At 45.6% G+C, this 13,734-nt stretch overlaps 1 protein-coding gene across 1 annotated transcript; it reads left to right on the top strand.

Annotated features, from left to right (window-relative positions):
- Positions 1–425: 425 nt before the first annotated feature.
- Positions 426–12,815, top strand: LOC310755883 (keratin, type II cytoskeletal cochleal-like; the record flags this gene model as incomplete). Its single annotated transcript, XM_083599288.1, has 9 exons — positions 426–896; positions 4,237–4,445; positions 6,166–6,226; positions 7,541–7,636; positions 9,313–9,477; positions 9,917–10,042; positions 11,247–11,467; positions 12,213–12,247; positions 12,360–12,815. 9 exons carry the CDS (start codon positions 426–428, stop codon positions 12,596–12,598), a joined length of 1,623 nt encoding a protein of 540 aa, XP_083455414.1. The 3' UTR covers positions 12,599–12,815.
- Positions 12,816–13,734: the final 919 nt, after the last annotated feature.

Genomic DNA, 13,734 nt, shown 5'->3' with positions numbered 1-13,734 from the left:
TTTTCTCACCTGTAAAATGAATCAAGCGCCTCTTTCCTAACTCTGAATATGCTGAGGACATCAAAAGAGTCCTTTTCTCTTTTCATCATCACTATAAAAAGTGGAGGCCTTCAAGTCTAGTTTTTATGGAACTGGATTTCCCTGCCATTAAATTAGAAGTTACGGGAGACATGCTTTTAAGTATAGCTCAGATCTCTGCTCAGCAAAACGGGCAAGCATACTGGTTAACCAACACCCCAAGCTAATAAACGGGATGTAAATGGAGATTTGGGGCTGATGAGAGCTGCCCATCATGCAGATAAAAAGAGGAGAAAGTTCCAGTTCTGGTTTCAGAGTGAGGGTACCGCCTGTGGATAACTTCCTTGCCTGCTCCAGCACACAGAGACACAGGGCATCATCCTTCATTCCGCTGTCTGTCAGCTGCTATGTCTTGCCAGTCATTTTGTGCTAGTACTAGAGGGGGTGGTGCAGTCAGGAATTACAGCTCATCCTCAGCTGTGGTACCAAGGAATGTGAAACGCTACAGTGCTGTTAGCACCGTCTCATACAAAGGGGGCAGCAGTGTGGGCCCCCGAGGGCTAGGATTTGGTAGCAGAAGTCTTTCTGGTGTTGCGTCCTGCAGGCCCAGAATAGCTGCTGGCAGCTACCGCCCAGTGAGATATGGATATGGTCTGGGGGCCGCTGGTTTTGGACATGGCTATGGTACTTCCAGCTTTGGCTACAGGGTTGGTGGAGTCAGTGGGACTTGCTCACCAGGCATTGCGCCTGTCACGGTCAACCCTCACCTCCTCCAGCCTCTCCACCTGGACATTGACCCCAACGTCCAAATGGTGAAACAACAGGAGAAAGAGCAGCTGAAGACCCTCAACAACAAATTCGCTTCATTCATTGACAAGGTGAGTCATCCGATGGCGGTCTCCACTCTAAACAACTCATATAGATATTTCAGTGGATGGAGTTAAAGTTATTCGTTAACCAAAATCTTCAGCAAGAAAGCATGCGGTTGGTAGTATCCAACTAAGTTTTACTCAGAGTATACACAATGAAATTAATGGACCTAACGTATTGATTTCAGCAGGTCTACTCTGAGGAAAACTTATTTTAATAATAATAATAATAATATATTATTTATACCCCCGCCTATCTGGCTGGGTTTCCCCAGCCACTCTGGGCGGCTTCCAACAAAATATTAAAATACAATAGTCCTTCATATATTAAAAGCTTCCCTAAACAGGGCTGCCTTCAGATGTCTCCTAAAAATCTGGTAGTTGTTTTTTCCTTTGACATCTGGTGGGAGGGTGTTCCACAGGGCGGGCGACACTACCAAGAAGACCCTCTGCCTGGTTCCCTGTAACTTCACTTCTCGCAGTGAGGGAACTGCCAGAAGATCCTCAGTGTCCGGGCAGAACGATGTAGGTGGAGACGCTCCTTCAGGTATACTGGACAGAGGCCATTTAGGTCTCGGCGGCCGCTCCCAGTCACCAGTCTAGCTGCCGCATTCTGGATTAGTTGTAGTTTCTGGGTCACCTTCAAAGGTAGCCCCACCTAGAGCGCATTGCAGTAGTCCAAGCGAGAGATAACCAGAGCATGCACCTCTCTGGTGAGACAGTCTGCAGGCAGATAGGGTCTCAGCCTGTGTACCAGATGGAGCTGGTAAACAGCTGCCCTGGACACAGAATTGACCTGTGCCTCCATGGACAGCTGTGAGTCCAAAATGACTCCCAGACTGCGCACCTGGTCCTTCAGGGGCACAGTTACCCCATTCAGGACCAGGGAGTCCTCCACTCCTGCCCGCCTCCTGTCCCCCCAAAACAGTACTTCTGTCTTGTCAGGATTCAACCTCAATCTGTTAGCCGCCATCCATCCTCCAACTGCCATCCATCCTCCAATACCATCAAGTCATGTCCCAATGGGGAGAAGAGAATGAAACCATGTTTTACAGCAGAAACATCTTGACATGGGAATATATGGGTAATTCATAATTCCCCAGTAAGGAGCCTTGCTGACTTAAAACACATTGGATGTTACTTTTGGACTGATGGTTATTTTAAAACTCTCAAAGCGAGCCAGCTTAGCCCAGCGGTACAACTGACCAATGCATTGCTTGGATCCCCCAATTGCTTCCAGCAGTTTGAGACCCACAGGCGCTGCCTGGCTTTTAAAAAAACAACAACCACAAAACAAAACACAACAACTCTCAAAGCACCCTTGGGAGGAAGAACATTAAGTGGCCTTATCCATCTAAATCAGGGATGTGGAACTCAACAGAGGCTGCTGGACTTCAGCCCCAGCCAGCAAGACCAATTGTCAAGGATGATGGGAGCTGTAGTCCAACAACACCTGGAGGGAGGGCCACAGGTTCCTGCTGTGTTGCCAGGGTCTCAGATAGAATTCTTTACCCACTTTGCTTACCTGAGGACGGTCCTTTAAATTGATACATCAGGAATTGAGACTGGGACCTGCCACATACAAAACACTTGCTCTACTACAGAGCTATCATCCTCTGTTACTTTCTGTTGCGCTACAGTCTCTCTTCCTCTACTTTCTGTAGTTTTGTGGTATGGCCCTCTTGGTCTTCTCTGAGACCAATTCCACGTTGGTGCTTATAGGGCAGTGGGTTAGCATGTGGCAGCAGTTGTAGCCCAATTGCCTTAGGGTGCAAGTGGTTGCTAAAGGTTAAATCAATTAACACCTGTATTCCCAGTGACCATGGTTCTAGGGGGTTCCTTGAGCCACCCTCTAAAGGGTGTAATGCAACCTTAGCATAAAGCTATGGCATTTTCACAAGAGTAGAGATGTGAGGAACTTGAACTTTGAGTCTTCAGCACGCAAAGTAGTAGAATGGGTTCTACTACTTAATGCCAAACAAATTCAACTCCCAATTTCAGAATACTGGATTTCTGTACACACTGGCCAAAATATTAGATCCTACAGCATGGAAGAAAGCTGGAAATCTACCACCCAAATTGATACATTTGGAGGACACATTCCAGTATTCTGTACAACTTTGTCCCATGGGGAGACACAGAGCTTTTCCAAATGATTGGTGGGTAGGGAGTATTGTGAGAGGGGAAATGTTCTCATGCAACTATTGGGTTGGGCGTGGAGATCAGGAATGAGGGGAAGTAGATATCTATATCTATATCTATATCTATATCATCTATATCTATATCTATATCTATATCTATATCTATATCATCTATATATAGCTTGCAGCAATTCAGTATGCCTAAGCAGTAGACTATAAACATAGTAAAGGTGGTGATAAAATGTCAGGCTAGGATCTCAAAGTCCAAATTCCCACTCAGCTATGATGCAGCATAGTTCTGGGCACCACAGTTTAAGGACATTGACAAACTGGAACACGTCCAAGGGAGGGCAAGAAACATTTGGATGGGGCCTGGAGACCAAATCCTATGAGGAAAAGCTGAAGGAGTTAGGTATGCTTAACTTAGAAAACAGATTGTGGCCACATCCATTCCACATATTTAGGGCACTATTATACCACTTTAACGGGATGCAGGTGGCACTGTGGGTTAAACCACAGAGCCTAGGACTTGCTGATCATAAGGTCGGCGGTTCGAATCCCCGCAACAGGGTGAGCTCCCGTTGCTCGGTCCCTGCTCCTGCCAACCTAGCAGTTCGAAAGCACCTCAAAGTGCAAGTAGATAAATAGGTACCACTCCGGCAGGAAGGTAAACGGCATTTCCGTGCGCTGCTCTGGTTCGCCAGAAGCGGCTTAGTCATGCTGGCCACATGACCCTGAAGCTGTACGCCGGCTCCCTCGGCCAATAAAGCGAGATGAGCGCCACAACCCCAGAGTCGGTCACGACTGGACCTGATGGTCAGCGGTCCCTTTACCTTTTACCACTTTAACAGTCATGGCTTCCTCTAAAAATGTTCGTTACAAGTGCTGAGAGTTGTTAGGAGAATCCTATTCCCCTTCACATTTCCCAGAGTTCCCTGGCACGAGGGATTTATTCTTAAACTACTCTAGCAGCACCTCAACACATCAAACTACAGTAAGTTATTTGAGATGTGGCTACAAAGCCAAGTTTGAGTAGGTAGGGCCTGAGTGTTCCATATGCTCCATTATCCTGTCTCCATGCTGGAGGAAGATATAACTATGGTGGCAGGAAGGAGAAGGGCTGTTGAAATAGGACACATGCAGATAAATACATAGGGTATGTCTACTTTCATCATAACAACAGTTGTTTTGTGGGCGGGGGGAGCTAGGTCCGCTTCTTGGAGCAACAAAACAAGGTGCTGGAGACAAAATGGAGCTTATTGCAAGAGCAGAAGCGAGTCAGGAGCAACATAGAGCCCTTGTTTGATTCCTTTATCAATAACCTGAGGAGGCAGCTGGAGGGTCTCGGTTGCGACCGAAGTAAACTGGAGACTGACCTGACCAACTCAAGAGATGTACTGGAGGATTACAGGAGAAAGTAAGTGGCTTATATTTATCTGGGACACAGCATGTTTTCTGAAGTTGCATAAGCTTCATTTGAAGAGGACAAAGCTTTTTTTGTGGGGTATTCTACTACACATGAACACCATACAAACAGGTCCTTAATATATGCAGCTCTTCAAAAGTTTAGTGACACATAGCAGATTGAAATAAATTAAATCTCTTTAATGCCAGTCTGAGTCAACACAGATTTTGCTTATGCAAAGTTTTAAGATGTTGCTTCTGTGAAGTATTCCCTCAGAAGCAGCCATTTTCAAGGCCTCAGATAAGCCCCACTTGCCACTGTTTCTGCATGCAAAGGTGATTGATCAACATGCACTGAGGCTAAGCGCACTAAGCTATCCTGCAAAGACTTCACCCTTCCCTCCAGGACTTCATTCTGCAAAGAATTGTGATGTTCTGCATTTGATGAACAATGCACAGCTTATGCAGTGCAGCATAGATATCTGTTGGGTCTGCATATTTTAGTTCCAGGGTGTGGTCTGAAGGTTCATGAGATTACCACCTTGCTGAAGCTGAGCAGGTCTATGTCTAATTAAGACCTGTCTGGGTGACCACCTGGAAACCACATCACTGCTGCCTTGGGCTCTCATGATGGAAGGAAAGCAAGATAATAAGAAAACTAAATACATAAGTGTGATAGATCCCTCTTCCTGGCTCCTGTGTGCTGATGAGAAGTTCAGGAGGCCCATTCCCCGCTTTAATGGCTTATCCTCTTCCTATCTTTACTACAGGGATAGCTTGACTTGAGAACCAGTGGTCCTCCATGAGCTGTTGCACTCCAGCATGGACGATGGTCAGGGATGATGGGAGCTGTGGTCCAACTACTTCTGGAGGGCCACAGGTTCTTCCCCCCTTGTCTAAAAAGGATCCATATTCCCATGCTAGGTTAAAGAACTTGACCCTTAACTAAAGCTACATTCCCAGTCTCATACAAGAAATTAGATGATAGCTCTGCCAAAGAACATAGCACTGGTACATCTTGATTTATTGAACTTTGCAGAAATTGTGTTCTTTTACAAGTTGAAGGACTTGAAGAGCTGCTGCTGTTGCTGCTGGGTTGGAGATGAGGCTGCAGGAACCTGTACCCGTCACACAGCGACTCCTGCTGCACCTTACAAGGACACTAGTGCAGCTACAGGCAGTCCACCCACTTAATAGACTACAGTATAGTGTAAATATAACTTTTATATGCACTGGGAAACAAAAATAATAATGTGTGACTTTATTGCAATATACACTATGTTGCAGTGGTCTGGAGCCAAACCCCCAATATCTCCAAACAATGCCTGTATTTCTTTGAACTATAAGAAAAACCAATTTGCTGTGCTGTTCAAATGTCACAGACATTTTACAGTGTAAGAATAGGGCCAGTTGTGGACTGTTGCTATTTTGCAGTATGAATCAATCGTGTGCCAGCAAATTCAAGTTGCATGAATAAGGTGGATTTGGTCTCCTGGCCAACATATCTGCTTCACACATAATATGTAGTAAGGAAACTGATGGGGAAATGCGCTGGGAAAGGTGGGATAAAGACGATGTTGAGTGACGTCATATACCCACAGTGCAAACAACTCAGAAGGAATGTCAATATGCAGTGGGAATCGTATAAGCTCTGCACAAATCTTGTGCAGTCAGATCAGGTTGAGTGCCCCATGCACGTTGCCTTGTCCAGAACTGATCCACTTTCTCACCAGGTATGAAGAGGAGTGCAATGGACGAACCCGTGCTGAGAATGAATTTGTAACACTTAAAAAGGTACGTGATGCACAGCTTGATTGAAATAAATGAGCATGGGGCAGAGGAAGCTGTCTTGTACCAAGTCAAACCATTGGCCCATGTCATCTACACTGACTGGCAACAGCTGCCCTTGGGTTTCAGGCAGAGGACATTTCCAGCTCCACCTGGAGATCATGCCATGGATTGGACTTGGGACCTTCTGAAGATGCTCTAGCACTGTGCTATGGCCATTCTCCAGTGACATCTCTTCTTTCTGGTGTTGGATATAAAAAGTGTCCATTTACTAGTTGTTTATCTAAAGGCAGAGATGTGACTGGAGGTCTTCTTTCCAAGTTTCAGTGTTGTAAAGATTGGTTTGCAGGCTATTGAGAAAAATATGTCAGGCACAGCCAGTGATTTTTCCCCCTGCGGGGACGCAGGAGTACGTATACCCCTAAACACTTTGTGAATCTTAGTTTGGACTCATTGAGGGGCAGTATTTCAATATGGGTAGGAAAATGAAAGTACCCCTAAACAATTTTTTTAAGAAAAAAGCAGTGGGCGCAGCCATGTTGGGATGCTTTGTGAGGTGACTTCCTTGGTCTGTCTAATGGTAGGACCAGTCCTGAGGTACAACAGAGGGGGAAGCAGAATTGCATGTTGAGTCTACAGACAGGCAAATAGATCGGAGAATAAGATGGTAAGTGCAGGTAATGGGGAAGTATCTAAAGAGGTACACAGTCAAGAATCTAGCTGCTGCCCAGGTTAAAAAACAAAACAAAACAGGCTTCACCTGTGATGATTCAAAGCTAGGCCATAAGGAACCAATGAGGTACCAAAGCCATGTTGAGACATGGAAGGATAGTACAATTCTAGCCCTCTCCAGACAGAAGATGATACTCAAGGGCTGAGCCAAAGCTTCTTCTTTCCTGAGAATGAAGAGTGAGATGGTTCTTCCTCAAGGAGCCAATCAGATTGGCAGGTGTATCTGACTTCAGCACTGGTGAAAGGACAGTCCCCTCCACGTCACAAGAGGAGACTGAATTGCATAAAATGGTCTGATTCAACAAGGGTATTTTCTCTAGTGAGAACTGAGCATGCTCAGTTGCCATGGGGTGTTGATTGGGTATTGAAGGGGGGAAATGGAATGGGGTGGCTGAAATCCTAAACAGCAAGCACTCCACACTGTCAGAAGTCCCACTTGTATCTTCTTCAAACAGGCTTCCTGCTCTGCTGCATGAAATACTGGGTATGTGCCATTATCAAAGTACTCTACCAATGGCCCACTGTTGTGTTCTGGGAAATTGTAGTTTAGAAATACCCTGTCTTACCATATGTTTAACTGGTCCCTAGGATGTTGACTGCATATACATGAACAAGGCTGACCTGGGAGCGAAAGTGGAAAGCTTAATTGAGGAGATCAACTTTCTGAGATGCTTGTACGAGGCGGTAATGACATTTCCTAATCTGCAATACACATTGTAGCCCACTTTTTATTGATGAAATGGGGAAAGTCTATATTCCTTTAAACAGCAACAGAAACAATGAGAATGTATGGTAATAAAAGAGGGGAAAAGTCTAAGGTTAGCCAGTATACAGAGGCATTTTGACATATGTCCGATGAGCCCATTTGATTTTTCAGAAGCACAACCAAACTTCGGGTATGTTAAGTCAATGCATAGTATTCAACCTTATGCAGCTGGAGCTGATCTCTCTCTCTCTCTCTCTCTCTCTCTCTCTCTCTCTCTCTCTCACACACACACACACACACACACACACACACATCTATGAAGAAAATTGGCAATCCACAGGCCAGATCCAGTCTGTCTTGTTTGAGACAGAAGTTTACTGGAGTCTCCCAGGCAAGCATGGAAGAAGTCCAAGATAGGCCAGTCAGGACCATAGACTGTCCATTGCAGTACCTGATTACAAGTTCAAACTTGATGCAGGCAAATTGACACCCAGAGCGCTTGGAATGTCTCCCTGGCATAAATCTGGAGCAAAGTGCAAGCTTGAAGTGGTCTTGCTGTCTGGAGAGTTCCTCACACTCCGTCTCCTGAGGGAAAACTGACAGGCACTGCCTCCTCCATTGGAGCTGGGAAATTTCCTTGTGCCCCTGGATGTGGAGTGATAGTGGAGGGGTGGCTCCAGAGCTGCAGGACATTCTGTGGGCAAATAATGTGAGTTGGAAGAGCGATAGGGTTACCTCCTCAAGCAGAGAGGATGGAGGCATCACCAGACCTAAGTTCCCCTACTGCAAGGGATCTCTGGTGTGAAGCTTTATCTGGTCTCTGATCACTTCATTACATTTTAATTCGGGTGTGCTGAAGGTTTTTTTAGTATTCTTCTCCCGCCACCAACCCCCTTTCTTATGCAGCCCTGTGCCTTGCTGTGTATTCCACATCAGTCTGGGTGCATTCCCCAATGGCAAAGAATCTCTTTAATAATTCCTGGAGCCTTTCAGGAAGTAAAGAGTGGCTAACCATTTTGGGGCCCAAGAATTCACCCATGGGCAAACTTGAGGCAAGATGGGCATATGCCAGCAGTTGGTGAGGCCAAAAGGGGGTGTACTCATCACACACTCACATGTATTTTCTTGCATACACACACACACACACACACACACACACACACACACACGATACACACAGGCAGAGACAAACATACACAAACACAGAAGCACTCAGCTTTCCTTCCTCAGCTGATTCATACAGAACAGCTGAGGAGGCAGGGCTGACACTGCCCTCTCTGCTCATCAAATGTTTGATCTGAATCAAGGCTCTGGGCTCCACCCAGCCCAGCACTGTGTCTGCTTTAACACCCCTCCCCTTTTTGCTGCACCCAGCAAAACTGGTGGGATATTGGGGGTGGGTGCATCAAGCCGTTGACTTGGGAGTTAGTCACCCCTGGCGTTCCACAGGGCAGGCGGCACTACCGAGAAGGCCCTCTGTCTGGTTCCCTGTAACCTTACTTCTCGCAATGAAGGAACCGCCAGAAGGCCCTCGGCGTTGGATCTCAGTGTCCGGGCTGAACGATGGGGGTGGAGACGCTCCTTCAGGTATACAGGACCGAGGCCGGTCCTGTATACAGGTGTAGAGAGGAATCTCATACCTAGCTTCTTACAGGAACTCCAGGAACTCCATGCCTGCATCTCAGATACCTCTGTTATTGTGCAAATGGATAACAGCCGAGCCCTAGATTTGGATGACATTATTGCTGAGGTCAAAGCCCAGTATGAAGACATCGCAAACAGGAGCCGCTTTGAGGCAGAGTCATGGTACCAGTGCAAGGTGAGATTTAGATTTCTCTGGGAGGAAAGGATAGTTGATATTGTATATGTTAGCAGAGAAAGTTCACAACCGAAAATACTAGCAGCTCCTGGAGCATTGTTGAAACATTTTCTGTCTTGATGGCTAAGATAATGCCGTTCACAGGTACCATCAGATAGATGCTGATTGCATTGTTGATGTTTAAATACAAACTTTTTTTAAAAAAAGATGATGTTTTAATAAAGCTTGGTGTTTTTTGTTTTAAAAAAAGGTGTATAGGAAGATTGGTGGGTTTAAAAATGAGATGCAATCTATGGTTAATTGTTGTCTAACATGAAAATTACTGAAACTTCAGTGAACTTTAGTAAACTACGGATTATTAAGAGGGAAGAGTTGCTTGGATAATTATGAAGTCTGACTGTCCCAGAAGGTATTTCACATGTCATGTTTTCTTTCTAAGTATGAAGAGATGAGGGCAACAGCTGGCAAGCACTGTGACAACCTACGTGACACAAAGAACGAGATCATGGAGTTGAACCGCATGATACAGAGACTGAAGGCTGAAATTGACAGTGCCAAAGGACAGGTAACTATGGGCAACTTTTGTGTGGGTGTCTGCCCCAATTATACCAGTTTGTTCCTGGAAGAAACTCCTGATAAGCACAGCGAGCTGAGGAAAAATATGAAGGCTGGGCAACCTCACCTTCCAATTCTACATGCTATTTGTGGGCAGGAAAATTGAGGGGTGTGCTTTGCGGAATATTGTTGGCATGGGATGAGATATTCGTTTCTCAATAAATAATCTTCTGGGAATTTTTTTAGCCAGCTCTTAATGCTGAAGAAACTCTATTGTTTGTTTATATTGATGAAAGCAAAGGGTGAAGGTGAGAGGACTCGAAGGAGTAGGATCCATAGCGTCTATTAGCTAATAAGCAGGCACCGGACAGATCCAGAGCTGCCTAACTTCAGCAAGGTTGCAGCTTCGCTTCCTTTCAGATCACACATTTGGGACTATATTGACAGAAAGAAGAAATATAGTTAATTTAAAAAAACCTAGTGAAAGCCTTATCAACTTTCTGTTAACTACCCCGAAACCTCCCACAGATATTTCACCTGAGCAGAATCTTCGGAATTAATTTCTAGTTTTGTTCTAGGCAAGATTTGGGGGGATCTTCATGTTTCCTGCTATAAAGTGTATAAATGAAGTGCCTGGCGCAACAGAGAGCCTTGACTTGAATTGTGTAATTCTTGCAAAGATGATACAATAGCTGCCTCTCTGGGGTCTCCAGAACTCATTCAATGTGAAGAGTTTTAGGTTCTAATATCAGTCAGTCTCAGTACAGTCCCTCTAGAGCAGGGATGGGGAACCTCAGGCCTGGGTAAAAGCTCAGGCAAAAGTAGCCCTCCAGCCTTCTCCATCTGGCCCTCAGGACTTTTCCCAGGCCACATCTGCTCCCTGACTACGCTTTGCATCCTGCTTAAGTTTTCTTGGCCTGACTTGAATGTGTCCTTGAACTTTTGGTTGCCTGGATGGAGGATACAGAGGGGTGTGTGAATGTGCACAGAAACTACTCTACTGTACAGAGATAAAATTTACACTCCTTGCACAACCCTTTTTTGCCTCTGTCTCCATCCACCACTGTTTCCCAGAAGGGAATGTCGTCCTCGGGCTGGAAAAATCTCCTTTAGAACTTTAGCCCTAATGTCCAATTTATCCATGGTAGCTTAAATTGTTCAGCCCAATGGATGAGAATGTGTTGGGAATATGTCTCTGGGTTTTGCCTCTGCAGCGCAGCAAACTGGAGGCTGCCATTGCAGAAGCAGAAGATCGTGGAGAGATGGCTCTCAAAGATGCTAAGTGCAAGCTAACAGAGCTAGAAGATGCCCTGATGAAGGCCAAAGCAGACATGGCCCGACAGCTGAGGGAATACCAGGAGCTCATGAATGTCAAGCTAGCCCTGGATATTGAGATTGCCACCTACAGGAAGCTGTTGGAAGGAGAGGAGAGCAGGTGAGTTGATTGTTTCAGTCCAAGGTGCACACACCAGGTTGGATCCAGAGATAGTCACATGTAGAATAGGCCTGCTGAAGTCACTGGGACTTTGGCTAGTCATTACAAATAAGTCCCATAGATTTCCTGAGGTCTATGCCAGGGATGCAGGTGGCGCTGTGGGTTAAACCACAGAGCCTAGGACTTGCTGATCAGAAGGTGGGCGGTTCGAATCCCTGCGACGGAGTGAGCTCCCGTTGCTCGGTCCCTGCTCCTGCCAACCTAGCAGTTCAAAAGCACATCAAAGTGCAAGTAGATAAATAGGTACCACTCCGGCGGGAAGGTAAACAGCGGCTTAGTCATGCTGGCCACATCGGCCAATAAAGCAAGATGAGCGCCACAACCCCAGAGTCGGTAACGACTGGACCTAATGGTCAGGGATCCCTTTACCTTTTTATGCCAGACTAGCCAACATGGTACCCTCTGGATGTTGCTGGGCTCCAACATCCACCAGCCCCAGCAAGCCTGGCCAATGGTCAGGGATGATGGGAAACTGTAATCCAGCAACAACTGGAGAACCCCATGTTGGCTACCTCTGATCTTATCTCAGCATGACCCAACCCTTGAGGGCCACCATTTGGAAACTGATTTCAACTGCAACATGTGGTGAGCCACATGAACCAAGACAAGGGGGGATCACTTCAGTTCAGAATTCAACATCCATGATACAATGGAAATATGAGACTTTCCCATTCTCTCTGAACAGGTTGTGTGGTGAAGGGGTCTGCCCCGTGAATATTTGTAAGTCGTACTTTGCTTTCTATATTTTCACTTTTGTTATGGATCTCCTGTGGATCTCTCTTGAGTTTTGAGCTAATGAAGCCTGTGTTGTGTTTCCTTGTTATTGCTGCAGCAGTGTGTCGGACCCAGGGAGGAGCTGTGTATGATTCTGATCCTTGTATCGGAGGAGGATATGCTTCGAGCAGCAGGACCATAGTCCGAGGTGGAGGGATTGTTGGAAGAAGCATCATGGCTGGTGGCAGTGAACTGGGTGCCCCTTGCCTATCAGTTGGGGCACACAGTGCGGGAAGTGCAAAAAGCTCTAATGTCAAATTTGTGTCCACTTCCACTTCTTTTAGAACAAAATATTAAAACAAAAACAAAAAGGAGCATTCTGAAAGGGGAACTCGGTGCTTCAGCGGGGACACCTAAGCCTTCTAGAAGAGCATTTAGGGCTACTCTGCATACTCCTTTCTTTAGCCAGGTATGCACACCTGGTAGGGATGGGTGAGACATTCGTTCACATTAAAATGCAAACCTACCTAATTCACAGTTCTTGAAGCAATATGTGAATCAAAACACAGATGTCCTTAAAATTTGTACTTCTCTGAGTCTTGATATGACACAAATGACACCCAAAAGCATGCAACAAAGCATGTGTTATGGGAAAGTGCACACAAAACTTCATTCCTTGGGTTTATATATTAGGTGAAACGCAGATGAAAATGCACCTTAATTTTCAGGTGGTCTTTTTTGTTTTTTTTTAAAGGGTTGCAGACTGGTGAAGAAATGGGAAGAATTGAACTTTGGGTGTTGGGGGGGGCGGGGGAGAGCACCTGAGACCAATTAAAACTATTCCATCCCAGTCACCTAGTTCAAAATATATGTGGACTGTGTCAAATATGCACAGTGCATGCTAGTATTATGCACTCAGCTTTTTTTTTTTTTTTTTGCCTTCCAGCAGGGAAGCACATCTTTTCCCCCTACCGCTCACAAGATCCCAACTGACAGTAAAATGCAGAACACACCCACCCAAAACTTCTTTGCTGACTTGGTCCTGGTGGGCAAGCTGTTTTCCACCATTACCAATCAGCTCAAAAAAAAAAGCAAAGAAAAAAGCTTTTGATAAGCTTGTGGGGAACTCTGAGGTTCCTCGAGAGCAGAGTATGTAAACAATTGCTTTTTGCAATAAGCAGGGATTTGATTATGTGGGGATCTCTTGGATAGATGAATGCTAAGTGGTGGCTAACTCCTTCAGATCATTTCATGCACACCAATGGGGCAACTACACACATGCAAAAACTGTCGTTTTTCAGCATACCACAGCTAGCTGCACTGATTTGCAGTTGCATTCCTTTATTCAGTGTACAAGTAGAGGTGGGGACATTGCTGATTCCTCCTGCTGTCCCCGTGGTTTGCGTTTCTCTTGGATTAATTTCTGTATTTTCCAATAAACCTATACAGCAGCACATGACCTACAGTGTGGTGGTATCTTAGCTTTATGAAAA

Source organism: Podarcis filfolensis (genome assembly GCF_964270895.1).
Source record: "Podarcis filfolensis genome assembly, chromosome: 2".
NCBI classification, from domain to species: Eukaryota; Metazoa; Chordata; class Lepidosauria; order Squamata; family Lacertidae; genus Podarcis; species Podarcis filfolensis.
The sequence above is the reverse complement of the archived record's forward strand: the minus strand, read 5'-3'. Positions and strand labels throughout refer to the sequence as shown.